The sequence below is a fragment of the Heloderma suspectum genome, chromosome 1 (assembly GCF_057233095.1).
Source record: "Heloderma suspectum isolate Gila_16-S chromosome 1, 16-S_ref, whole genome shotgun sequence".
Lineage (NCBI taxonomy): Eukaryota > Metazoa > Chordata > Lepidosauria > Squamata > Helodermatidae > Heloderma > Heloderma suspectum.
This window is the reverse complement of record NC_139458.1, coordinates 134,527,814-134,555,560: the sequence shown is the minus strand read 5'-3', so window position 1 is coordinate 134,555,560 and position 27,747 is coordinate 134,527,814. Positions and strand designations below refer to the sequence as shown.

At 45.9% G+C, this 27,747-nt stretch overlaps 1 protein-coding gene across 1 annotated transcript; it reads right to left on the bottom strand.

Moving 5' to 3' along the window:
* LOC146357933 (acyl-CoA (8-3)-desaturase-like) lies at positions 1-27,747 on the bottom strand. The gene is made up of 12 exons (XM_084810835.1): positions 27,406-27,747; positions 21,204-21,314; positions 16,135-16,332; positions 15,258-15,359; positions 15,031-15,159; positions 8,936-8,993; positions 8,082-8,158; positions 7,864-7,961; positions 5,987-6,083; positions 4,223-4,302; positions 3,950-4,075; positions 1-1,379 (listed from the first exon to the last, which is right to left on the bottom strand). Exons 1-12 carry the CDS (start codon positions 27,649-27,651, stop codon positions 1,328-1,330), a joined length of 1,374 nt encoding a protein of 457 aa, XP_084666961.1. The 5' UTR covers positions 27,652-27,747; the 3' UTR covers positions 1-1,327.

The following is a 27,747-nucleotide window of genomic DNA, read 5'->3' as shown; positions in this document are numbered from 1 at the left end:
CACGTGCATCAAGACAAAGAAATTTATGAAATATATTAAAAGGTACAAATAAATACAAATATGTATACACGTGAAGTGGTGTACACTTGAAGAGGCCTGGGCTAAGCGTCCAACAGAAGATCAATGCTTTCTAATCCAAGTCAAGACAACAAATATCTAACTAATTACATAGTTAATTTAATACGAGTTAATACTTTCAATCGTGCTGCCAGATAGACTCCACAGGTAAGAGCCGTTGTCCCAGTTCATATATCCTGAGTGGCAATGCGGCCTTTGAGCAGTAGAGGAGCGGGAGGCTGCTCCTCCCTTCCAGTGTGTGCTTCTGAGAAGGTGTGAGCAGAGGCGTCCACACCAATGCCTGACTGCACACAGACCGCACTCATGTAATTCCTCTCCCTCAAAAAAAAAAAAAAAAAAAGGGCAGGGGGGGGATCGTGTGAATGGAGCCTCTCTGTGACCAGGCATACGTGTGGAGGTCTAGGCTCACACAGTCTTTCATGTGCATGCCGGAGGAGAGGGGCGCTTGCCTGCTCCTCCACCACACAAGGGCCACCATCTCTGGTAAGATATGATTTGGGGCAGTGGCAGTGTGGGAGTGACTTCGGCATCTGCTAACTCTACTTGGAACCTTTTCCTGAGCTCAATATGGGAAGCTGCCTTGCACAATGGTGTCACGTGAGGGCAACCACCTCATGGTTCAAACCACATGTGATGAATCTCCAGGAGCACTTCCCTCTCTAGTTTCTGAGAGCATTAAACCCCACCACCACCGCAAGCAATGCTCTTAATACAAAGCTTTTTGAAATTGAACTTGAATACACCCCAAAATGGGCTTTCAACTCAAGTTACGAATCCTGTCCCTTCCCCTCAGAAACCTGCAACAGTATCCCTTAAAAAAATGGTCCTTCAACTAACCTGTGGCTTTCACTAATGGCACTATAGTGGGGAATTACAATGAACATGAAAACTTAACTCTGCCTTTCTGCTTTGAACTCTCCTCCTCTCTCTTCTGAAAGTTTCTGCCCCAATATAAGGAAGAGGATGGTGAGGTTCCTATCCCACATGTGCAACAAGCAAAATGTTCTCATACAAAAAGCACAGGCACAAATGCCACAGTACAAACAGCAGAACATGTGCACAAGAAAACATTGTGCACAGGATGTGGGAAAGAGTTTCAGAACTGCCTCCTCCCACCCACAAATTCATTAACATTTGTCCAGCTCACCCACCAGACCCCAAATTCTTCCTTAGCACATTGGCTGTCCTATAGTCTGCAGTGCATCTTAATGGCTCATGCTGGGATTTGTTCTCCAGTAGCTTCTTCCTCTTATCCATACAGATATGCATCCAGCCAGGCTTCCCCAGAGTCCTTGAGAGAGCTGCAAGACAGCGAGCCGGGCATTGATTACACAAAAGGAAACCTGTCGCATGGACAACTAGAGCTTACCAAAAAACGCTATTTTCTTTCTCTGCCACCTGTCATTTCTTTGATCAATACACAAATAGGTATTCCACACCTAGTGTTGTGAACTGCCTGGAAAAAACAACCCTAAATAGATAGAAATCTGATATAGCATGTTTCTCTGGTTTACATATAGTATACAATACTAAAAGAAAGAAAATAAATATGCCCAGATTAATTTTAGATGCTTTATAAATATCTGATTTTTTCCTCAGCAGACAAAAGAATTGAAATGTTTGATTAGGGAAAAAATGAAATAAAGTGCACCTGTGTGGTTCAAATCTTATATTCAAACAATTCAAAACAAATTATTTTTATTGAAGTACTTCTACATTTTTAAAGCATGGCAACTCAGTAGCACACTCTTCCCTTATATTTGATTTAAGGGGGGAAATGAAGGCACTGAAAATGGTTAAGATATTTATTTTAGCATGCCTGAACAGCTGTGCACATAAAGCAGAGGTGTGTCCTAAGGCGAGTTGCGAAAAAAAGTTAATTACAACTTTGATTTTAGACTCGACCGGTAACGTACGCATTCCGATTGCACAAAGTGGATGGTGTTCACTCAGTAAGTTATCCATAAATTCTCTGCATTTCTTAAAGTGGAAAATTATAGGCGTGGAAAATTGTCAACCTGACATCATTGTCCACGCCCGTTCCCCGCGTTTTGTCGGAAGGTTCACATCCCCCTCACTGCACATGTTGAAAGAACTTGCGAGGGGGCTATATGGGCCAGCCCTGTCCTCACTGTGGCCACACCCATAGCTGTCAGCATCTAGAGCAGAAACTTTTTCCAGTCATCTGCACATCTGGCTGGTGTGGAAAAGGGCTCCGTGGATGTACTGATCTACATGCATAGAGCTCCTCCACAGGAGGAAGGCCTCTGGCCCAAACGCTCTATGCGTGTACATGAGTATGCATGGAGAGGCCCTTTCCGTGCCATCTGAACGCGCCAACAGTGGAGAAATGTTTCTGCTGCAGGGACTGGTGGTGCTGCAACATGTGGCAGCAGCAAGGGGTTGAGCTACCCGCACAGCCCCATGACGCCTTCACATGCTCTTTCAAACGATCATGTGATCCTCCTTTATCTTTCACAAATTTCTATTTCCTCTTTTCTTTCTCTAGCCAAGAACTTGCTCATGCTGGAACGCTTAGGATGGTTCCATCCATTACTCTAAGCACTGTTCCAAAGTACCCTCAATAGTTGCAAGCTGTTGGAAAAGGCAATCTCCAGCTCGGCCCCGGATTTCTCCTTCTGGAGCACAAACATGAAGACAGGCATACAGAGACTTCCAATGGTACAAAGCTTGGTTGGCTTTATGCAATGGTCAACACTGCGGAGGAAACAATGCACACTCTTCTGTGTTATGCTACCACGAGCTTGTGTCTTAGTTTGAAGTCTCACGTTTCCACATCTCTAGCCAAGACAACAGTATTTCTAAAAGTCATATGATAAATCTCTTCAGAATTATCTCTCACAACCTAGATGAAACGTTGGAAAACCATGACTAGATTTCCCATCTCTTTAAATTTTTGCTAAAAAGCAGCCATGAAGTGGCAATTAAGATCAGGACCATGGTGCAGGGAAAATGGGGCTAACTCCTTACCCCACCCCACCCCAGAAGCTGCTATTCAGTGCAATACTTCGGTTTTCCCCAATGGGACAATCAGAAACTGCAGATGAGGTGATTTTCATCAGGGAAACAGCATGCGAGAGAGGGGTGAAACCCTTTCCCAGAACTGCAACCCTCGACCAAATTCAACCTTCCCAACTTTTTACATATTTGTAAAGAGTTGGGAGGTCCAATTAGTCCCAAGACACAAATGTTTTGAGCCAGAAACCCTAAATAGTTTGGTATGAGCACATTTAAAGGACTGCCTTTTTCTTCATGATTCTGTCCACCTAATAAGGTAATCAGAGACCCTACTTCATGTCCCACTACCATCAGAAGTGCAGTTGGCGAATATGGGACACCGGGCCCAGTTCCGTGTGAGGTCCAGGAGAAAAGTAAACAGGCTAAGGTGCAGAAGGCAAGGGCTCTGCCAATGCCTCTTCTGCTGTTAACTGAGGCGGGGGGGACAGTGGTAGAGATTCGAGCCAACACTGCGTGACTGGAAGTCTGCTCATGCATCTCCTATCCACTGCACCCCCTGTGTGCCCCCAAATCAGCTACAGAGGGTCCCCCAATCCTCTGGAGCAGATTTAGGGGGCAGGGGAAATCCATTCCACCAGTGATCTCCCTTCTGCTAGCAGAACACCACCGCTGGATATAACCCATTCAGATCTTTGCCTGTGCCTTGGGCCGCATGGGAGTAGGTCAACTGGTGGAACCGACACTGCTGGCTCTTTGGTCCTGGTTCAGTTTGAGGTATTAACCCCGTTAGCTGTCAATTACTGATCAGGGCTCCAGTATTTCTTCCTCTTTTCCTCCACCTACTCATGACGCTTTGCCAGACAATAGTTCGTGATATCCCTGCCATACTTACTGCAAGATGTCTGCAAAGGCTGTGAGCAGGGGCTTGCTTTGATAGTCAACGCCATGCTTGGCACAGAGGGATTTCACAAGGGGGGCCGCCTTCCAGTAGTTGTGTCGAGGCATTGTGGGGAAAAGGCTGTGGAGAGACAAAAAGATGGAGGCTCAGTTGAATCGTAACCTTCTCTCTTCTTTAGACCCTCCCCCCACTTACATAGATCTCATCTGCCCTGTGAAACCAAAGGAGTAATCCAAAGGGTTCTGTTTCCCCGACCGTCTCACTTACTGGTGCTCAATCTGGAAATTCAGGTGGCCACTGAACCAGTCATTGAATAGGGATTGATCCACATTGCATGTTGCTTGGAGCTGTGGGGAAACAAGAAAGGTTGGGGAGCCAAAGATCCACTTGTGCACCCCTAAACAGACTGCACCTGAATGAGGCACAGTCTTTTGGGTGCTCTCCTAATTTTTCCTCTGGCATGGCCCATATGAGCCCTGTTCATAATAAACCAAGTGCTCTTTACATTCTCAGCTGGAGGACTCAGGGCCAGTTATATTACTAGCACCACCTGGATCCTACAGGAGCAGTGTTGCATCTTGTTCAGCATGGGAAGTGGAACAGCAGAGTTTCCATCATCCCAGATTATGCTACATTAGGATGATGGGGAGTTGCCTTATACCAAGTCAGAGCCCTGGCCCATTGTGCTCAGTATTGTCTACTGACTGGCAGCAGCTTTCCAGGGCTTTAGACAGGAGTCTTTTCCAGCCCTACTTCGAGATGCCTGGGACTGAACCTGGGGCCTCCTGCATGCAGAAGCACATGCGCTACCACATGGGCCTTTGTGCTTCCTTAGCATTCCAGTCTTTCAGAAGTAGCGACAGGCAAAACTCCCCATCTCAGTTCACAATTTGCTCAGTCTCCCAGGCTTTTTGGAGACCTCTCAAGAGAAAAATTGGGCTTAAACATTTTTGGAGATCTCCTAAACTCAGAAATACTGAACATGGAGGAGCTCCTCCACCAACACCAGCTCCATGCTGCTCGTTTCTGTCGTTTGCCCCAAATACACTAAGGGACCAATCCTATGGCCGCTAGTTGGCGGCTAGATGGCCATAGCATATCTGGTTTTCCAGAAACCAACCTTGGAGCCCACACTCTAAGGCTGGTTCCCGGCGAACCAACCTTCCCCCACTTAGCCCTGTACTCCACACTTGCAGGAGGAGTGCAGAGCAGTCAAAATGGGGCATTCCCAGGGGGGCGTTCTGGGGTGGGCAGGGCAGAAATACTGGTATGACACATCCAGTGTGTCATACTGGCAGCTTCCTCCCCTGCTCAGCCCTTCTGCAGCTAGGCAGCTGCAATCGGCTGTCTAGCTGCAAACGTAGGGCAGGAGAAGCGTGGAGGGGACGATCCCTCTGTGCTTCTCCTGCCCTGCATTGAATAGGTGGTTGCCTCTGAGTTCAGACGCGGCCGCCTATCTGCACAGGATTGCACCCTAAGTTGTGGGGCTGGAGAGAAAAACTAGCAGCTGAGAAGACTGGCAAGAGATGATTCGACGATGACTTTTCTATGCCTCTTGAATGTATTTTTATTTTGGCAGGGCTTAAGCTTGGCCAATGCTCAGTTCTATTTCCCCTGGCTGTGCTGGGACTACAATTGCTTCTTTTTAATCTGATTCCGTTTTTATGATTTTTAAGTTGGTAGCTTTTAAACTTTTGATGTATGCTGCCTTAGGTGTTTCTGTTGCAATGGCAATGTGGGATGCAAATGTTTTAATAAATGCATAAATAACTCCAAAGCTCATTCAAAGTTCCCATGCTACAGTCTGTAATGAAGACTTCTGGGCATGGTGCCAAGCCATTACGAGCAGAGCTGAAACTTATGTGATGTGTGTGCATGTTTGGCTTGACTCATAACAGCCCCAGGCTTGTCAACTGAGGGAAGTTCGTATGTCCAGCCCCCCCCGCCCATTATCAAATTTTGCATCAGCACTTTCCAGAAAGTGTCTGTCATGAACCTCAGAAACCTTTGAGCAACAGGAGAGAACCATACCTGGGTAGACACCCAGTCCATGTTTTTATCATAATCAATGTTCATTGGGATGTGATTCATTTGAGAAATCCAAATAAACCAGACTGCCTCTAGGAACCTGCGGAATGAAATGCATCAAGAGTAATGTCATAAAATCAACTTAACTTGGTGTCAACCTGGGATGGTAAAACAAAGTACATAAAATCACCATGGGACAATTTTAGTTTTGTTTACTAAATGTAAGCTGGTATAAACTTGCTACATCAGAACCCCATCCATTTAGGACACTGGAAAATTTTCCTGAAAACACACATCAAGTGGTGTACAAGCAAGTCACGTTGAATACAGTTGTGTGTTTCCACCCAGCTTTGCTTGGCTGCATCAGGGAACCTTGGGTGGCCACTTCAGACCACAGTGATAGCTCTGGCAATTAAAACATGCATTCATTTGAGCCTCGAGGACTGAGTGAATGACTTAATAAAGGAGCGATCACACTCAGTATGAAAGCTGTGCGGCAGATGAGGCCAATCTTTCATATTTGTATCAGCTTATCCCTGCTGCTCCATTAGGAAATGCTATAATCAAGTGCCTCCATGAGAAATCTGGAATTAAAAATGAGATTCCAACTGCTAATGCAACACAGCTTGACCTGTGTAAAGGTGTCTCATCTCTGAGGCTTGCCAGATGAGACAGTAGCGCCAGGTTTTCAGAGATTGATCATTAGTGTCAACAGCCTCTTGACACTAGCCTCTTGGATCAGCCTCCCCAATGTGTTGCCTGTAGAATCAACCTGGTAAGCTTGATATTGATCACCACTGAGAACTGGCAAATGTACCCAACTTTGCTTAGAAGCCTTGCTTAGGAGGACGTTGGATGTTTCATGCGTTTTAATTTATGCATGTATAAGCCTTTGTATTTAGTACTGTTATGCTGATAGGTTGGTAGTAAAAACGCAAAAAGGCAAATCTTGCCTGAGAGAGAGTTTCTTAAGAAAGAGAATTCTGAATCACCCATATCGAGAGTGATGTATTAAGCTTGTCCTATGATGGTAGCTGATTTTGGGAGGCCTTTGAATATGTGTGGTTAATCAGGAAGCCCAGAGTTGTACATACACTGGTAACATATTTTGAAAGAACCTCTGAACCAGGGCATATGCCACAGCTGTTAAAGATAATTGTCCTGGGCAAAGGTGGGGAAGAAACTGGGAGGAGCTACAGAGTCCAGTACCATGGCAAAACACCCTGGTCATGTGGCCCCTGCCTTGCCTTGGTAGCTGGGAGACTAAACCTGTTCTTGGATACCTCCTCACACCAAACAGGCAACTAAACTAAAAGGTGCAAACTGCAAGGAAGCAGATTTTGACTAAACATTAGGAGAAACTTCCTAGTGGTAAGAACTGTTTGACAGTGGAACAAACTGCCCTGGGAGGAGATGGGTACACCTTTGCTGGTGGTATCTAGGCAGAACTTGGATTGCCATCTGCCAAGGATGCTATAGTTGCCTCCTGCATTGAGCAGAGGGTTGGACTAGATTATCTCCAAGGTCCCTCCAACCCCAAGATCCCCTTCTACAGCCCTGGCCCAATTCAGATGTATATTTAGCATCAACAATTCATCCAGCCTCTAGCCGTGCCTTCTACACAACACAAACATTTTCCCCTCTAGTGTCATCGTTTACAAACTCCTCCAAAACTTTGGTCCTGCACTCTGATGCAATGCAAATGCAAGGTAATTTTGCATGACACCTAAAATGACTACAAGGATCAAATTGCTGGAAGTCAAATTTATCCAGAGTAAGTTATAATTTGTAAGAACAAACTAAACTCTTGGGATATTTGAGATTAAACATCAATGATATAAGGGATCCAATGGTTAGAACAATTAAGTTTTTAATGTTACCTGGAGAGCCAGTAGTATGCCATAAAAGAGTTAAAGCCCATAAGGGGAATATAGATAAGACAGACTCGGATGTTGTAGGACACGATCAAGGCTAGGTCCTGTTAAAGGAGAGAGAAAGGAAGGAGAACCTTTACCACAAGCAGACCTGCATGACAAGACAGCACATAAAATGGGCTCACTCTAGAAGGGCTCTTTTGGATAACAGTAAGCACACTTACCACCCACTCTTTGCGCTTGATTGAAGAGTAGAATATAGACAACTGAAAGAAGGGAACTAACAAAGTTGGGGCTATCACTATTGAAGAAGGAAAAGAAGCATGTAGAATTTATTTGGAACACACACACACACACCCCCATGAAATGCTTTAGCCTGGCCAAAAGACTTGCCTTTGGTCAGGAGGGGCTGTTCTTTTTCCCATTTCTTTCTGTCTTTTGCTTCCTCAGCTTTTATTTCTCTTCACACTCCAGAGCTCCCTTTTAATTGCTCCAAGTGGCAAGTCCAATAGCCAGTAAGGTAGACTACCCATTTTGTCTGCCCTCATCCTCCACGGCCCCGTTACGGTGACTCAGCATTTTATGATTCCTCAGCATTTTATGATTCTAAAACAACTGCACTTCTGATGCTGCTATTTGTCTCTTCTTCCACCTTACCTTCTTATCCCTAGATTCTTGCACCATCACACCATTAAGTCTCAGTGTCACCCTGCATCCCAAAAGTGATGCTGGGCTACATCCAATGTAATGCGAGTAGACTTGTACAATAGGAGTTTCCTTTCCCCTCCTTTCCTCTTGCATACCCACCACTCAAATCTGCTCTGGGGAGTCCCCCACTCTCTGGAGCAAATTTGGGGAGGGGGAAATCTGCCAGCAGTTCCCTTTCCACTGGTGGAACATCGTTGGATTCAACCACACAATTTGCAGTTATCTTACATCCTCTGATTTTCAATCTCCACCGGCTGGGATGCTATAACTTGCGCCCTTCCAGTGTCATTTAGGAAGCATTAAGCCAGGAGTGAAAGGTTTTGTGATCAACAGGAACTTTGCTATATTGCTCAATAACAGGGATACTCACAGAAAAAGTACTTGTGCTGATGGTTGTAAGGCATGAACTTCTTCTTCTGCATCCCAAGCTGTGAAGAAAGATGTATCAGCACCTCATCCAGGCTACAGACACCCATGCCATTACCTATCACGCTTCTTTTACTCTCTGCGTGGCACTTGTTACACTGGCACAGGTATTCTGTTCATAATATACTTATCTTTACTCCTGCGTGGGGTTCACCACATGAGGCCTTTTATTTCACAATTTACCAGGGCTTCTGTTTCCACATTCTAAGCAAGATAAAGATCAGTTTTTTACACAGTTAAGTTCTCCGCAGCCTTACGGCAGAGAGCAAGCAGTGAATCAACGGGTCTCCCGAGGGATTCAAGTATCTCTCGCTTGTGCTCTCTCTCTGCAAAGCAGCACAAGGGGTGGGTGGGGTGGCTTTGTTGCTGTCAGCTGTCTACATGGGATGTGGTCTTCTTCTTCTTCCTCCCCTGGTCAGCTCTGCGCTCGCTTTGAGCCTTTCCTAGCCCAGCCAAGAACTCTCCTCTCAGCCCAGGTCAAAAGGCAGACACGCTGGAGGAGGGGTGGGGAAGGGCAATTGTGATTCTCCTGCTCCACGCAATGGCTTCTTCTTCCCAGGCTGTGATTATAGTGGAACTGCACATTTACATATAGCCATTAAAGCGGATTTATATTTAAATAGCGGATTACCTCAGGCATTTATTTTTAGCAGCATAAAAAGCTAATACAGCTGGATGTGCCCTGGAGGTTGATGGCGTCATGTAAATGACCTGCCAATGTCTGTGAGTGACCAATCATGAGTGCGTTATACATGCCTCATGTAAAGACAGCCTGTGCCTCTGGGCTTAATCTAATAATGGGAGTATGCAAAATCAAAACCATAACTAAGGTTGGATCGTTACCTTCTGAACATACAGGTCCCTGTTTGGTCAAGAAGGTGGCCAATTAGGATTATCTGTCCTCAGAAAGTTGTATTATTTATTACATTTGTAGTCTACCTTTCTGCCCATCTCAGCCCTCAGAGCATGGTTGACACACTCTGCCTAAAGATCAACAGGGACCATTGTACTCTACTGACCCATTATATCCTCTGTGGTCTCCGATTATGAAATGTTAGCAATGTAACTGAAAGAATGGGTCAGCTTTCACAGGATTATTGTTGATCCAAGGCCCACAGTCTCAGTGTTCAGGGGCTTGCTTTCATTGGGGATGAGCTGAAGGTAAGAGAACCGAAACTGAATCCAGATAAGGCCGAAGGGAAGGCTGTTAATAGGTAGTGATCTGAAAATCATTGGTCACTAAATAAATTCAGCTTGCCTAAAAATGCTGTTTTAGGATGCTTGGGGGTTCAGCCAGGAGCGCCTGGCTGTTGCAATGACCAGAGAGCCTTTGATCATCCCCACCTGGTGAGGAGGATGCAGCTTTCTTAGAAACAGACTTATTAATAGTCATTCAAGCCTTTGTAACCTCTCAAAGGTAGAATTTTTGCGATGCAATGGCCAAGGTATCAGAACCAAACGTAGCCTCTATGTTATGTTTGAGATTAGTTAATTTGACAGTAATTAATACAAAAGGCAGCATAGAAGGATGCTATAGAACAGGCATATGATTTGAGGCTGGACAACAGGTAACTTTTAGGCTTCAAACCTATGCACAGTTACTTGGGAGAAAGACCCACTGAATTCATTAACCTTATTTCTGTTCAGGTTTTAGAAGAAAAATGGCCAGGACTATCAGATAGTCTGCTTAAACTGAGCAGATGTCTGGGTGACATATTTGCTTGATACGCAGTTGTTGGCAAGGAACAGCCACAATAATATGTTGTTGTTGTTCAGTCGTTAAGTCGTGTCCGACTCTTCGTGACCCCATGGACCACAGCACGCCAGGCCTTCCTGTCCTCTGCTCTCTCCTGGAGCATGCTCAAGTTCATATTCATCGCATCGGTGATGCTATCTAGTCATCTCATCCTCTGCCGTCCCCTTCTCCTTTTGCTGTAAATCTTTCCCAGCATCAGGGTCTTTTCCAGGGAGTTTTCTCTTCGCATTAGGTGGCCAAAATATTTGAGCTTCAGCTTCAGTATCTGTCCTTCCAATGAGCACTCAGGGTTGATTTCCTTTAGGATGGACTGATTTGACTTCCTTGCAGGCCAGCGGACTCATAAGAGTCTTCTCCAGCACCACAGTTCGAAAGCATCAATTCTTCGGTGCTCAGCCTTCCTTATAGTCCAGCTCTCACAGCCATACTGGGAAAACCATAGCTTTGATTATACAAATCTTTGTTGGCAAGGTGATGTCTCTGCTTCTGACTATGCTGTCTAGGTTTGCCATAGCTTTCCTCCCAAGGAGCAAGCGTCTTTTAATTTCATGGCTACAGTCACCGTCTGCGGTGATCTTGGAGCCCAAGAAAATAACATCTGTCACTGCTTCCATTTCTTCCCCTTCTATATGCCAGGAAGTGATGGGGCCAGATGCCATGATCTTCGTTTTTTTAATATTGAGTTTCAAACCAGCTTTTGCACTCACCACTTTCACCCTCAACGAGAGGCTCTTTAGAATCTCTTCGCTTTCTGCCATAAGGGTGGTATCGTCTGCCTATCTGAGGTTGTTGATAATTCTCCCAGCAATCTTAATTCCGACTTGTGATTCATCCAACCCGGCGTTTCTCATGATGTACTCTGCATATAAATTAAATAAGCAGGGCGACAATATACAGCCTTGTCGTACTCCTTTCCCAATTTTGAACCCATCGGTTGTTCCATGTCTGGTTCTTACTGTTGCTTCTTGACCCTCGTACAGGTTTCTCAGGAGACAGGTAAGGTGGTCTGGTACTCCCATCTCTTTAAGAATTTGCCACAGTTTGTTGTCATCCACACAATCAAAGGCTTTAGCGTAGTCAATGAAGCAGAAATAGACGTTTTTCTGGAATTCTCTTGCTTTCTCCATGATGCAGCGAATGTTGGCCATTTGATCTCTAGTTCCTCTGCCTCTTCGAAACCCAGCTTGTACTTCTGGTAGTTCTTGGTTCACATACTGCTGAAGCCTAGCTTGTAGGATTTTGAGCATCACCTTGGTGGCATGTGAAATGAGCGCAATTGTACGGTAGTTTGAACACTCTTTGGCATTGTCCTTCTTTGGAATTGGAATGTAAACTGACCTCTTCCAGTCTTGTGGCCACTGTTGAGTGTTCCAAATTTGTTGGCATATTGAGTGCAGCACTTCAACAGCATCATCTTTCAGGATTTTAAATAGCTCAGCTGCAATACTGTCATCTCCGCTAGCTTTGTTGTTACTAATGCTTCCTAAGGCCCACTTGACTTCACTCTCTAGGATGTCTGGCTCAAGTTCAGTGACCACGCTATCATGGCTATCAGGGACATTAAGATCTTTCCTGTATAGTTCTTCTGTGTATTCTTGCCACCTCTTCTTAATCTCATCTGCTTCTGTGAGGTCCCTGCCTTCTTTGTCCTTTATCATGCCCGTCTTTGCACAAAATGTTCCCTTGAGATCTCCGATTTCCTTGAAGAGATCTCTCGTCTTTCCCATTCTATTGCTTTCCTCGATTTCTTTGCATTGTTCATTTAAGAAGGCCTTCCTGTCTCTCCTTGCTATTCTCTGGAAGTCTGCATTCAGTTGGGTATATCTTGCCCTTTCTCCCTTGCTTTTCACTTCCCTTCTTTCCTCAGCTACTTGTAAAGCTTCATCAGACAGCCACTTTGCTTTCTTGCATTTCTTTTTCTTTGGGATGGATTGAGTTGCTGCCTCCTGAACAATGTTACGGACCTCCGTCCATAGTTCCTCAGGCACTCTGTCTTATCAGGTCTAGGGATGTACAAAAGTTCTGCCACGGATCTCGGGGAGGCCGAATGCCAGTGCATTCGGCCCCCCGAAATCGGTGGCGGAACGGCCCGCCACCCCGTCGCCACCCTCCCGGGACGAGACTTACCTTGGGTGGAGCTTCCTGGCGGCGGCCGATCTTCCGACCAGCTGCCGCTGCTGCCATTTCCAGGTTAAAAAAAAACCAAAAAAACGCGATAGGCTATGTAAAGGTTTACGTAGCCTATCATGGCTAGATTTTAAAAAAACACCGTGATAGGCTACGTAAATCTTTACGTAGCCTATCACGGCTGACTTAAAAAAAAAAAGTCCCACCCTTTTGTTGACTAGGAGTGCTACTCCATTTCTTCTAAGGGATTCTTGCCCACAGTAGTAGATATGATGGTCCCCTGAATTAAATTCGCCCATGCCTGTCCATTTTAGTTTGCTGATTCCCAAGATGTCGATGTTCAGTCTTGCCATCTCATGTTTGACCACCTCCAGCTTACTTTGATTCATTGATCTGACATTCCAGGTTCCTAAACAATATTGTTCTTTACAGCATCAGACTTTCTTTTCACCACCAGACACATCCACAGCTGAGTGTCCTTTCGGCTTTGGCCCAGCCGCGTCACTCTTTCTGGCGCTACTTGGAAATTCCCTCTGCTCTTCCCCAGTAGTATATTGGACACCTTCCGACCTGAGGGGCTCATCTTCCGGCATCATATCTTTTAGCCTTGTGATACGTTCCATGGGGTTTTCTTGGCAAGAATACTGGAGTGGGTTGCCATTTCCTTCTCCAGTGGACCACATTTTGTCAGAGCTCTCCGCCATGACCTGTCCGTCTTGGGTGGCCCTGCACGGCATAGCTTATGGCTTCACTGAGTTACGCAAGCTGCTTCGCCACAACAAGGCAATGATCCATGAAGGGGCACAATAATATTATATGTTTTAAATGATAAAAGAACACTTTTAGGTAACTTTTAATATTGCTTAATCTTCCATTCCCCCCCCCCCCCCACAGATAGCACTGAAAGGGATACTTTAATCATCTATTTTAAGGTTTCTATCCCACCCTTTTACGCAAGAACAAAACACTAATACAGCATAATAAAAATAGCAGTAGGCAGCCTACACATTAATAAAAACTAGGAGTGAGTAAAAAATAGCATACAAAAGCAGAAGAGCAGGTTAATTAAGCAGCTGTATGCCCTTTAAGGCTGCAAACCTATACACTTATCTGGGAGTTAAATCTTATGAACTTGGAGCAACTTACTTTTGAAGTAGACATGGATAGGATTGTGCTGCAAATTACTGGAGAAGCTTTTACTTGGTGGTCAACCTACATATTACGTTAAGCACACTACTGAAATTGTCTATTTTTCTCAGAAAAAACAGCTGCATGGGGCTGTAATTTGGATTAGGGGGAACTTTAACTTTTTCCTACCTGTGTTGGTTCCCCAGCCGCACAGCTGCTACTGCCCCCCGAGGATCCTGGGGCAAATAGCAGCTGGGGGATTTTTAGAGGGAAAGTGGCACAGGGACAAAAGTGTTAACCACCCCCTCCCTGTCCCAGGGTCTCATACACCTGCTTTTTCTGGTTAAAGTGGCCAATGCTTTTTCAAGTACTATATGTGTTTAAAAGCAAGGTATAGTTTGACCCGAGTCAAACCAAGAGCACAAACAGCCACTGAGCAAGGACATAAAGAATCCCCATGAGGAACTTCATTTGTCTGACCAGAACTGTTGGCTTCCCTTAAAATTCCTCAGAAGGTCAAATCAAACGGGAACCTCCAAATTTACCTCACAATTCCACTTGAGGCAAAATTCAGCAGCAACCCTACCTCTGAATTTTGATTGCCAGCTTAATCAGGGATAGTAATAGCCCAGTATTTGAAATCAGATCCCGATCCCTATCAGGGTGGGGTGTTATTTGATGTTTCACAATAGTGCACATGGTTATATTAGGCTGGAAACTGAGATTCCGTACACTGAAAGTACAGGGCTTATAATAGGGCCTACTTTAAATGTGTCTTTTAATTCCTTGCTTGGGAATCCCCACCCACATCTTTTTTTAACCAAAAGAAAAGGGGGAGGGGGGAAGGAGAGGGAGAGAGAGAGGGAGAGAGTTAAAAGAAAATCCCCCTGCATGTTTTCCTGTTGGAAATTACCCCTCCAAAAGTGCTGCAGCTTGCATGATTGTCTCATATAAATTGACTAATGGTGATGAAATAGCTTATTCTCTTCCCAAGCATCATTTCAGAAATATACACCCTGCAAATGTACCTCTGCAGCCAGTTTCTTCCCCAAAGCAAACACAATGGGGTGCATGTTGAGATCAGGGTCTTTGCGGAAGCAGTTAGGTTTGGCGTGGTGCTGGAAATGCAGGTTATTCCACCACTGAGCTGGCATTCCCTATAGGAAAAGAGAACACAGGATTGAGAACAAGAGAAGAATTCAATGAATTATGCAGTTCAAAAGGGAAGTGTTCCCTTAAAGCAAAGGCTACTTACTTTCATTAGGCCCATTAAAATCTTGTGAATCACATGATTCCACTTGGACGTTCTAAAGACTGAAAGGTGTCCCAAATCATGCTGGAACCAGGACATTTGGACCTGTAAGACATAAAGGGATCATTTCAAAGGCAAGGCTGAGGTTCACTGCAGAACCAACACAGGATTATGGTACTTCCTTCTTGAGGAAGATCATACTCATTGAGACACATCAACATCCCATATTACATTTACTAAGATGGAACCTTTCCTCTAAGCAGATTTTGGGATCAAACTTGGTGAGTCCTAGCTGAATTTATTTATTATATTTTTAACCCACCTAATAACAAACATTCTCTGGGTGGATTACAAACAGTTACAATACTAAAATGCAAAACAAATAGCACAAGATTAACAGCCATAAAAATCTAGAACTAGGTCTCTAAAATGCCCAGGATAAAATAAAGGTCTTTGCCTGCTGCCAAAAAGATAACCATGTAGGTGCCAGGCAAGCCTCTTTGAGGAGGGCAGTCCATGAGTGGGGTGCCACAGCGGAGAAGGCCCTCTCTCTTGTAACCACCCACATAGCTTTCTTCGGCAGAGGCACCCGAAGGATTAAACTATGGATGCATGCAGAATCTAGTGCATGTTCAGATTCTGACTGACAGAGCAGCCAACCTACATCACAATGCAAAGTTCTTTGAAAATTTCCCCGTGATCTTAAAGCGTCTTGTCAACGTGAAAAAAACAAAAAACCAATATGCAGGGCTGCAAAGAGCTAGCTGCATAGTTACTTAGACTGTGTCCCAAATTAGTTAAACATGTAGAATTCTTGAAATCCTCAGTATATGGAAAACAGACTAACTTTGAAGATTATATGGTGACTTCCACATTATACCTGAGCAACAGTAAACAGTGCAACACCTATAAGGAATGGTACTAAGGATGACCCAAAGTACCAGATGGTCATCCAGGCAGCAACATCCAGCAGAACGATATGAAGGAACATCAGGAAGAAGAAGAGGCTATTTGGCTTCAGAAGTCCCATCTTCTCAACTCTGGACCGCAGCTCCCGGAAGTCTTCGACTAGCAGTTGCTGTGGGAAAACACCAAATAGCCTTTTGTGCCATGTGAAAAACGTTACGACCTTGTAAGTATACAGAAAGGAAGGATGAAATGAAGTATGTAAAGACAGGGAGAGCGAAGTGCTAGCCCATTATCAAAATTGGGCGATTGAAAAAAAAGGATGAGCTAACATTTGAGACCACCATTCCGAAAATCAGCCTTTTCAACCCCACAACACACAACCCCCCCCCCCCAGGCAAAACAGACACCTCCCCCCCAAATCCAGGCAATGCCCATACAAAACTCAAACCGCCCCAAACACATTAATCCCAGGCAACCCTCCACAACAACAAAACCCAGGCAATATACAACTCTGCTCCAAAAACAACAAGAACACCCAGGCAATCCCCCCTCGCAAAATCGAGACAGCATTCCCCCACAAAGAAGATCCAGGCAAAGTACACAAGCACCCTCTAAAATGCACAAAACTCAAGCAACCTTCACCGCCCCCCAACCCAAGGCATCACACACACACACCCCTGCCCAAAACAGGCAATGACCGCCCCAACCAAAATGCACACACAAAACCCAGGCAGTATCTCCTTCCTCCCCGCCGAAAGATCCCAGGCAACACATACACTCGGCGACTCCCCAACCTCACGAAAACCACAAAAAAAGCCCAGACTACACACCACAAAACCCACAATAAATTCAGGCAACTTACACAAACACATCCAGGCAACCTGCCCCCACAAACAAGAGACAATGCTCCCAAAGCACTCTCTGCTGTCCTCCCAAGCCCTATCAGGTTACCAGGTAGCAGCGGGTCCCTTTTCCCCACCTTTTTTTTTTAAAGGCAGTTTGAGCAACTGGCTCAAGCTTCCAGTCGCCCCACCCTCTTCCTCTTCTCCCATGGGGCCCACAGGCATTCTGAGAATGCCCAAGAGAAAAAGTGTTGTGGTATCTTTTTTTTTTTTTTAAAGCAAGAGGGGCAAGAGGCCTCTGTGGGGACCAAGGCAGGGGTCTCAGGTGGAGGTGTACCTGTGGGAATTGCACTGGAGACCCCAGAGACAGATGATATGCTGCACAGGATCAGTCAGCCCTGCCGTGATTTATCCCACCCCGTGGGCCAGATGATGTCAGGGCATGCAGCTGTGCCCACTGATGTCAAGTGGGGAGTGTGGCTCCACCAACCCTGACATCACTCCATTTTTTCTTTGTTGCCAGTTGGGGCTTGCCCACACGCAGGGATGAGCGGCCTCTCTTCCGCCCGCACTGACAGGTCCCAGCCCCCACCCCACTTCTCATCCTCATTGCTGCAGGGATGAGAGGCAGTGGGACTCGCCAGTGCAGGGGGGGAGAGAGCCCCAACCCGAGCAGCCAGGCATCCCTGCTGCTATCTTGGACTGGAGATAACAGCAGGGGTTCTGCTGCTGGCCCGTGCCAGCAGAGGAATCCTCGTTGTCATCTCCCATTTCAGCAGGGATGCCTTCCGAGGGGTTTCCTCCAGGAGGCGGGGCTTGGAGCCTCAGCCCGGCCCCCTGGACAGACTCCAAGAGATGGCACGGGCCAGACTGGGGTGTCAGGAATGATTCTGAGCGTGTGGAGATAGTTAGCAGCTCAGACTCGGAATAGGAACAGCCAGAACTGGGGGAGGTTTCCTCCCTAGTGAGCTCAGATATGGATAGGCGTTCTTCTCAGGAACTTGGCTCACAGATGGCTCGACCAGAAGGACCCCCCTTTCCTCCCCGTGAAAACCCAGGTCTCGGAGGAGGAGGAGAGTGCAGGGCGTGACCTGAAGGATGTTAGAGTCTGGCGCAGAGCAAAGAGGGAAAAGTTAGAGGCAGAGCTCAGACGTTCCACCTGGTTGGCTATGCGTGGTAGCCTACATAGGAGGGCACAACTGTAAGGGAGGGCATCCCCCCCTAAGTTATTCTGGCCGGCAAGTTCTTGTTCAAACTACTGGCATTGTCTCTGATTTCCAGTTGGCTCCTCTACTGATATTCCTAATTGTGTGGAGTAGCTGTTTTCCTTTGTAGCTTGAGAGTCTCTGAGGATTTGCATTTGTAAAGAGCCTGGTGGCTAATAAAGTAGTGAGCCTGAAGCCTAGTGCCTTGGAGTGTGTGACTGCAAATGGAGAGGACCAAGGAGCTTGACATGGGGTGCCTGCGGGCCAGAGGTTCGGCACCCCTGCTTTCCATGGTATTAACCTCATCACCAAGTGCTGCAGTGGTCCTCATGGCATGGGACAAAGCTTCAAGCTGTCAATATCTTCACATTTGCATTGAATTGTGACAGTAAAGAGAGGCCAAGTTTTGGAAGAATCTCTTTACCAAAAGGCAAGTAAGGAAACTCCTCTGCCCTGAGCAACTGATTGTTTTTCCAATCTCAGGATTAGAATTCCAAGCTTGTAAATAGCTAGTCATCTGGTTACTTGTAATCAGGGTTGATAAAAATCAATGACTATATAAAAAAAATCGGATTTTTAAAATTCAAATTGGATTTTTAAAATTTAAATCAGATTTTGAAATGTTCTTAAAACAATCAGAAGAAGAGGAGTCTAGGCCAAATATATCATCATTAATATTAATTATACAACATCTAAATACGTTCTATGAATATGTTAACAGCAGCTTATGGAGATGGGAGATCAGTCCTGATCTGTCCTATTCTGCAGTGCAGGTTGTGTACAGGAGTGCGTGGTCACTTGCTTTCTCAAGGTCTTGCCTCTCTCTCTAAGAGCAAAGATGGAGAAGGTCAAGGAATAGAGAATTTGGGGAGATCTGAACAAGGAGGAGGAGTCTGGATATAAATGCAAGTGATAGGGGAGGGGAATAGAAAGTGAGCCCAAAAGTGAACAGAATATATTCATGCAGTCCTGGCTCCTGAGGAAACTTCTGCTGCATGTATCCTCCATTGTGTACCTACCTTCTAATGAAACCTGCGTCTCTGAATATGTATTAAGGTTATATTAACCAATAATGTACTTCTACTAAAAATTATGATTAAACAGAATCTTCCTCACTAATGATTTAAACTGTGATTTAAAATCAATTTGATTTAAATCAAGTCAACCCTGCTTGTAACAAATACAAATTATGCATTTTAGAAGTGTATACATTTTTCCAATGTATGCCTGCTGTCAAGCATTTTGTTCTGCAGAACGCAGCGCAAACTTGGGAGCCATCTACACGGCACTGCTTTCACCCTTCACTTCATCGCAACTGTGTAGCGCTGCAGCTGCAAATTAGCTTCTGCTGTGATATACACGCGATTTACTGCGGACTTCCCCAAGAGGAAAATCTGCTGTGCCCTTGTTTTTTACCATATATTTTAATGCACAGCTGCACAGGGACATGAACGTGGGGGAGCGACACTTTGAGTTTTAGTGGCTGTTTTGTATTTTAGGGGTTCTGTTGTGTCTGTCTGTTCCTCGTTAGGTAAAATGTGGGTGATCTGCTCCTTCATTTCCATGCCAACTGTTCGGCAGTTTCCCAGCCTAAGACTCTCGTGATGGTTCACACGCACCAAGGTGTGAGAGGTACGTGCCTACCTATCACTCCAAAATGGTGGCTGGAGTGAAGTTGGTCCTGGGCCTTCTGCGCCCTTGGGCACTGACTCCAAAGCAGCCATTGCGAAGATATGAAGCTGTGAGCGTGCGATTAAATAAATGAAAACGCCTCTCCATGCCTCCATAACTGCGAAGGAATGAGGAGAATGAAGAGGCGTCATGGAGTGACGCAAGCACTAGGCACACCTACAACATGCCCACCACAAAATGTGAAGTCGGTCTGGCGAAGGGACAGATAGCTCGCAACCGTGGGAAACCCGCAGCAAACCAAAAACAACACAGCAAAACGCCTCTCTGGAAATCTGCATTTTCTGGGAGAAAACCACGGATAGCTGCAAGTATGTTCTGAAGGACCTCGACTTGCAGCCGCCCCGGAGTAAAAGGCTCGTGTAGATGGGGCCTTGGAAATGCAGAGGTTTCTGACTGCAAATTGTGTTTGGGTTTGCATTTGGTTCCAGGAGGTGCAAATTGAGGAATCTCGCATTAAAATGCAAAGCCAACACATTTCTCACCCATCTCTACCAGGGAGTAGGCCCCAAAGAACTCAGTGGAACATACCTCTGAGCAGACAAGTATAAGATTGCACTGAAATTTTCTTTTTCTATGGGGCCAACTGGACATCCATTACACCAGGGGTGCACAACCTTTCAGCCCCAAGGGTCACCTCTGCTCTTGGGGGTTGAGGGGCCATGCATGTTTAAACTTTCCCTCCACGCCTGCCGAGATCTAGGGATCCCTGAGATTTATTTTATTTTTTTCAGCAGCAAGAAAACAGCTGTCTCAGAAGTGGGGCTGCTGGGTGTTTGGAGAGGTGAAAGCCACTCCCAATCCTCACCAACATCATCGTCCTGGTGCTGCTAATAGCATTGCTGGAACCACACATACACACACTGCAACTGGGCTGCAGGGGGGAAAGTGGGTGGGGTTGCCATGGCTCTGCAGGCTGCACTGGGAGTGGCCAAAGGGCACACGTGGTCCAGGGGGTGTACGTTGTGCAGCCCTGCATCACACAGTAGAGAACAGGACTAGGAAAGTTTAGTCAAAGGTGAATACAGGAAAGATTCTATATTTTAGGTTGTTTGCTATACAATCTCAGTCATTATGTAGCTTTAGCTTATATTATGGAATGCAGATGAGATGATAAGGAATCCTAGAATACTATGCTGGCAACAGAACAGTGGTACAATATTCTGTGCATGATATATCAGTGTACCTTTATTAGTATAAAATTGAAATCTGATTTTTCTCTTTTTCCTCGTGCTGTAAAAGGTTTTAAAAATCCTATAGAAGTACATATTGCTTGCCACTTCTGACGTTTTATGAACACTCACATTTTTGCTGGGCTCACAGCTAGGTTGATCTGGTGCCAGTTCCCCTATCAGCAGTGAATTCAAGAACTTGCTTGCTTGAGCCTTGTGAAGGTGAAATGCTGTGAATGCATCCTGAGAGAGAAAAGAAGTCACACAATGGAATGGAATGAAGGACAAACACAAACCTATGCAGAGGAGGATGGAAAGTGGCTAGAGGGAGCAATCCTATGGCCCCTAGACAGAGTCTGCGGAGCCACAGGATAGCTTGGATTCCTGGATCTGAGGTAAGAGACAACGCTGACTTCGGACCCAGGAATCCAAGCTCCTTGCCCCCTTGCAGCCAGTGTGGAGGGAACTGTGCTGGCTGCCTCTCTGAGGCTGCAAAGGCTACCTTGGAGAGGAGGGAAAGGAGGCATGCTGGTGGCCAGGGAGGGGACTGGCGAGGCCAGCTAATGATGTGTCCTTGGGCCTCTCCACCCACCTTCCCTCCCACTTGGTAGAGCGCCAGCTAAATGGGCAAAAAAGCCCATCTAGCAAAGATGCAGAGCAGAAGTAGCATAGGGATGTATGAAAGTCACTTACCTTTTCGAAGGATGACATTCGCAGTGGGGGGGAGGCACTCCATCCCTCCCCCTAAAATTCTCTTCTGCCGGCTCTACTCTACGGCAATTCTGCAGATCCACCGGCCAGAGCTGCCTGCAGCCGGACATCCGGCCACTGGGCAGCCTGCACAGGGACGCAAATGGCAGCTGCCGTAGCCACCGCCATTTGTGTCCCTGTATTTTGCTGTGATAGGCGACGTAAATATTTATATAGCCTATCACGGCAAAAAAAACCCCAAAACAGCGAACGCAAATGGCGGTGGCTACGGCTGCCACCATTTGCGTTCCCTATTTTTTTTGGCCATGATAAGCTATGTAAATATTTATGTAGCCTATTACGGCAAAAGCGATGGGCGCAAATGGCAGCCACTACACCATTTGCGCCCCTTTCTTTTGCCTAATAGGCTACATCAATATTTACGTAGGCTATCACGGCCAAAAAAAACAGGGAACGCAAATGGCGGCAGCCGTAGCCGCCACCATTTGCGTTCCTTTTTGCTGTGATAGGCTACGTAAATACTTATGCAGCCTATCATGGCTTCCGCAGGGACGCAAATGGTGTCCCTGCATTAGCCGTGATAGGCTGCGTAAGTATTTATGTAGCCTATCACGGCTAAAATGAAGAAGCAAATGGTGGCCACGCCCACCATTCGCAAAGCAGCGCAAGCAGCAGCAGGTAGGTGTCCCGTTTTGAGCACCTTTCGTGGGTTGGGGGGGGCTTCGTTCCGCCACAGATTTTGGGGGGCCGAATGCACTGGTATTCAGCCTCACTGAGATCCATGATGGAATTCTCTGACATCCCTAAAGGAGCACGGAGGCAAAGAGCACCTCCTCTGCTCCTCCTGCTCTGCACTGGATGGCCATAAGCCTCCGGATTCAGAGGCTTACGGTCATCCTGACAGGATTGTGCCCTTTATGAGGTAGATCTTACGGCATGTCCCACTGCAAGGCAGAAGGCTGATCTCCACCCATTTTCATTTGAGTGTTGAATTCGCACTGGCTGCAAACCTGATCTACCCCTTTCCTTTTTATACTGTTGTGTAAGGCAACACAGTTCCAGTATTTGTTGCTTCTCCTTGCTATCTTTCATTCTGTACTAGAGATGTGAAGGCCCAGAAAAAAACTGTAAACATTTGGGGAAAAAATGTGTCCCCCCCACCCCCGAGGACTATTTTTGTTTTTCAAAAAAATTGAACAGCTTTGGATTATGAAATATTTTCTTTTAGAATTTAAGACAAAGTATTTACATATTGGTACCAAGCCTTTACTCCCCCCACCCCCGCAAATGATTTCTAAAAATTATATAATAAGAACACTTTTTCAAGAAAGACCGGAGATGTAAAATGTCTGGAAATAATGAAGCACTGGGGAAAAATATTTTCTTCATCCTCTCTGTAAGGTTCCCAGCATAATTAGCCCTTTCAGTCCTTATTAAAATTATTGATCTAATTTATATTTTACTGATAGACATTTATGCTTAGTTTCCCAACATGTGAGTATAGCCACCACTGTGCATCCTTGGCAGTAAATGTGCATTCTTGACAGTTTGGGTTTTGTTCTATAGAGTCCTGTGTTTCTGATGCGTAGCAGTCATTTAATGTAGTTCTAATCTATTCAGACAATAATTACAAATTTACTGAGTTTACTTTTTAAAGTTTTGAAATATAATGATAACTTTAGAGAAAGCTAAGTGATACATAGAATAACTTGAGGAACAGAAAGGCTGCTTCATGTTCCTAAAGCAGCCCTCCCCAACCGGGTGCCCTCCGGATGTTTGGGACTAGAGTGCCCAGCATTCCATACAGTGCCCCGCATTGGCCATGCTGCCTGAGGCTGATGGGAACTGAAGTCCAAAATATGTGAAGGGCATCAGATTGGGGAAGGCTGTCTTAAAGCAACAAAGTGACTTTAGATCTGTAAAGAGCACTAAAAAAACAAGTACTGCTTATTTTCCAGGTCTTCCAAAATTTCCAATTTCCCCCCTGCCCAAAAAAGTGGGGAAAAAACATTTTTTCCCCCATGGCCTCAAAATTTCTAGAAATTTTACATCTCTATTTTGCATACAAGTGCTGAGAAGCTGTGGGTCATTTTGATTTCACAGCATTGGTACATGCAGCAAAACTATCCTCTGTGCGTGGCTTGTGCACTATGTTTTATATAAGGCTACAAGCAAGAATGTTGTACTGTGAAACATACCTCTTCCATTCCCCCCAGAGTATTTTAATCACAGAGGTTAAAATATTGCTTATCTCCCTGAGCATAAAGCGACTATACTAGGGATGTACGAAAGTCACTTACCTTTTTGAAGGGTGACATTTGTGGTGGGGGGGAGGCGCTCCGTCCCTTCCCCCGAAATTCTGGCCAGGGGGGGAGGTGCTCCGTCCCCCCCGTGAAATTCTGGCCAGCCGGCTCCACCAGCAGCCGGACATCCGGCCGCTGGCTAGCAGGGACGCAAATGGCGGCGGCTGTAGCCGTCGCCGCTTGCATCCCTGCAGTCAGCCGTGATAGGCTATGTAAATATTTACGTAGCCTATCACAACTGATTTAAAAGGAAAAAAAAACAACGCGCGTACGCAAATGGCAGCGCCCATGGGTGCCACCATTTGCGTTCCTTATTTTGGCACGTCTTAGTCTACATAAACATTTACGTAGACTAAGACGGCGAAAATAAGGGGAACGCAAATAGCGTAGCATCTACGCTATTTGCGTTCCTCTTATTTTCGCCATTTTAGTCTACGTAAATGTTTACGTAGACTAAGACGTGCCAAAATAAGGAACGCAAATGGTGGCACCCATGGGCGCCGCCATTTGCGTACGCTCATTTTTTTCCCTTTTAAATCAGCCGTGATAGGCTACGTAAACAGTTACGTAGCCTATCACGGTGTTTTTTAAAAATCTAGCTGTGATAGGCTACGTAAATCTTTACGTAGCCTATCACGTTTGTTTGTTTTTAAACTGGAAATGGCGGCGGCGGCAGCCGGTCGGAACACCGGCCACCGCAGCCGCCACTGAACCGCCACCGCCAGGAAGATCCGCCCCAGGTAAGTCCCGTCCTGGGGGGAGGGGGCGTGGCAGACCGTTTCACCACCGATTTCGGGGGGCCGAATGCACTGGCATTCGGCCTCCCCGAGATTCGTGGCAAAATTCTCTGACATCCCTATACTATACTAGAAAAAAATATTTTCAGATTGAGTTCCCCCTTCATATCTAAAGACCTTAAGGGTCCCATCTTTCTCACTCTATTGTCCCCATTGCTTTGGGTATACACGTACACTCCTTTACAGATAAAATGTTTGTAGTAAAGCGTTATGTAGGCTATGTGATATGCACGACAGAGCACTCCAAAAGACGAATGATAATGCATCCAATTTTTAAATATTTATAGATTTTTAAAATTTTTAAAAAATTACAAAGATTTTAAAATGTGAAACATTTCAGCATCAAATACCAACTCCAGTCACATCTGGAGGAAGGTGAAGTCCTCAGTAGTATTGCAGTTTTATATGACATGGTTACACCCTTTCTTCTAGACATGTTTGATCATGCATTCATACCCGATACCTGTTTATTGCACAACTTTCCCATTATAAACCTATTATTAACATCTTCTGCGTGCATATGTATGCCTTCTACCCCCACTACTTAAATGTATGCCTGGCTGTATATCCCTCTCCACAACAAATATACACCCTCTTTCTGCCCTCAGAGAGAGCAAACTTTCTAAATATGGGCAGAGGCTCATTTTTTCCCCTCCATTTAAACTTCCACTGCAAAGAGCCAGCTCACTGTTGCCATTTGAACACCTTGCTGAGAAAATTTTCATTTAGTTCAAAATCCCAGCCCTCTGCAAAACCCAAGTTTCAGCCCTCTTTCTTTCCTAATGTGGTCCATTCTAATGATTCATTCCACTTCCACTGCTGTCCTTGCAAAGTAGTACAGGGCAATCATAGATAGCATTTCTATGAACCCATAATAAACCTTGTTTTCCAAACATGTCACTGAAGTAATCTTGATGCTAAAAAATGCAGGAAAAAATTGTGACTGGTGTGAAGTACTGTAAGAGAAGCCCATGGAACAATCACACCACAAAACATCAATTCAGCCAGGAATACAATGGGCCGGTTTGCACAACAAATGGGTTAAACATTTCCGCCACTTCCACTTATAATCAGCAACCTATGAGCAACTCCTTTGTACTTTGCCGAGTATGTTGTCCAAACCCAGACTGCTGGGTGGTTTAGAAGCTAGCAGAAGAACCCAGCTGTTAATCATGGTTTGATGTTGGGCTAACTGCTTGGTTGTTTAGCCCCAGCACTCTGGGTTCAGACAGCACAATAAGCAACCTATGAAGGAACCGCTCATGGGTTGCTGATTAAAAGCAGAAGTGGCGGGCATATGGGAAGCAGTGCGCCTGCTCTCTCCCACTTGTGCACAATAGGCCATGGGATGTTTAATCCAGGTCATTGTTAGACCAGGCTTAGTGTACTGTGGTAAGTTAGAATTGCATCCAGGCAACTAAGAAGAAAAGCATTACAACAGCTAGTTTCCTTCTTTTGAACCAGATATTACTAATAAGTACATGTGAGCAGCTGAGCTAGTGAAGGTTTTTATGGGCTAGTAAATTTTTCTGAGAGTGCCCTGGACTGCAAGAAGATCCAACCAGTCCATACTCCAGGAAATAAAGCCAGACTGCTCACTTGAGGGAAGGATATTAAAGGCAAAACTGAAGTACTTTGGCCACATCATGAGAAGACAGGATACCCTGGAGAAGATGCTGATGCTAGGGAAAGTGGAAGGCAAAAGGAAGAGGGGCCAACCAAGGGCAAGGTGGATGGATGATATTCTGGAATTGACGGACTAGACCTTGGGGGAGCTGGGGGTGGCGACGGCCGACAGGAAGCTCTGGCGTGGGCTGGTCCATGAAGTCACGAAGAGCCAGAAGCGACTGACTGAATAAACAACAAATTCTGGAGGCATATTTGCAAGGCTAGGTTAGACTCTTAATGCAGTGCTTGGTGAAACTGGCAGTGAAATGACATATATCAACGGGAACTAAGAAAACCATAGGCTTTATATAAAAGGGAGGTGTGATTTTACACCGCAACATCTGACGCTGTGAACCTAAGCATCTTTACTAAGCTTTAAGTCCCATTGATTTCAGTGGATTTCACTTGTGGCATATGATCTACTTTCTTTGGACAGACGAGACTTATCTGAGAAAGGACAGGTGCAAGAAGCCAAAAGCTTGTCAATGACAAGAAAAAATACAACATTATTTCTAAACAAATGAACTCAAATCATTAAACGGGCCTGGAACTCCCCTGAACAGCACCAGTCCTGATACCATAAAGACCCACGGATGGCCTCCCCCAAACCCCTGGACACCACTCCCAATGGCGAAACCGTTCGAACAGGAACGAGATCTAGGTGAATCTGGCATCATTCACCGATTAACTCCGTTCAAGAGCCGCCCCGATTGTCGGCCCCAGAGAAAAGCAGAGTAATCCAGATCTCTTTGGGGTGAGGGGGAGAGGTGCGCGCGATGCCTTCGGTAATCCACGACCTGCCGCCGCTACCCTGAGGAGCGGCTGTTCCACCACAACCCACCTCACCCCTCTCACCGTGGCGTCCTGCCCGGCATAGTGGCTGATCACCCTGGGGCCTCCCGGGTGGCGCCTGAAGAAGCTGCTGATGTCGTAGACTTTCCTGTCGATCACCAGCCAGCGCTCTTGGAGATAAGGCTGGGTCCGCCCCGTGCGCAGCTCGACTTCTCCCCAGGTGAAAAAGCGGCGGGAACGGACCTCGCCGTCGCTCGCAGCCTTCCTCGCCCTCGCTCCCACCCCGGCGTCCTGCAGCGGAGGAGCCATCCCCGCGCCCGGCCAACCCTGCGCGCCCGTCGGGACCGGCGCCACGGGTCTCCGCGCGGAGATTCGGGCCCACGCGGCGCGAACACCGTCCCGAGC

Coding starts and splice junctions, on each gene's coding strand:
- LOC146357933 (XM_084810835.1), bottom strand. CDS start 27,651: ATGGCTCCTCCGCTGCAGGACGCCGGGGTGGGAGCGAGGGCGAGGAAG. Junction 16,333..21,203: donor GCTGTGAGCCCAGCAAAAAT/GTGAGTGTTCAT, acceptor GTTTTCCCACAG/CAACTGCTAGTCGAAGACTT. Junction 6,084..7,863: donor GCATACTACTGGCTCTCCAG/GTAACATTAAAA, acceptor TTCATTCCGCAG/GTTCCTAGAGGCAGTCTGGT.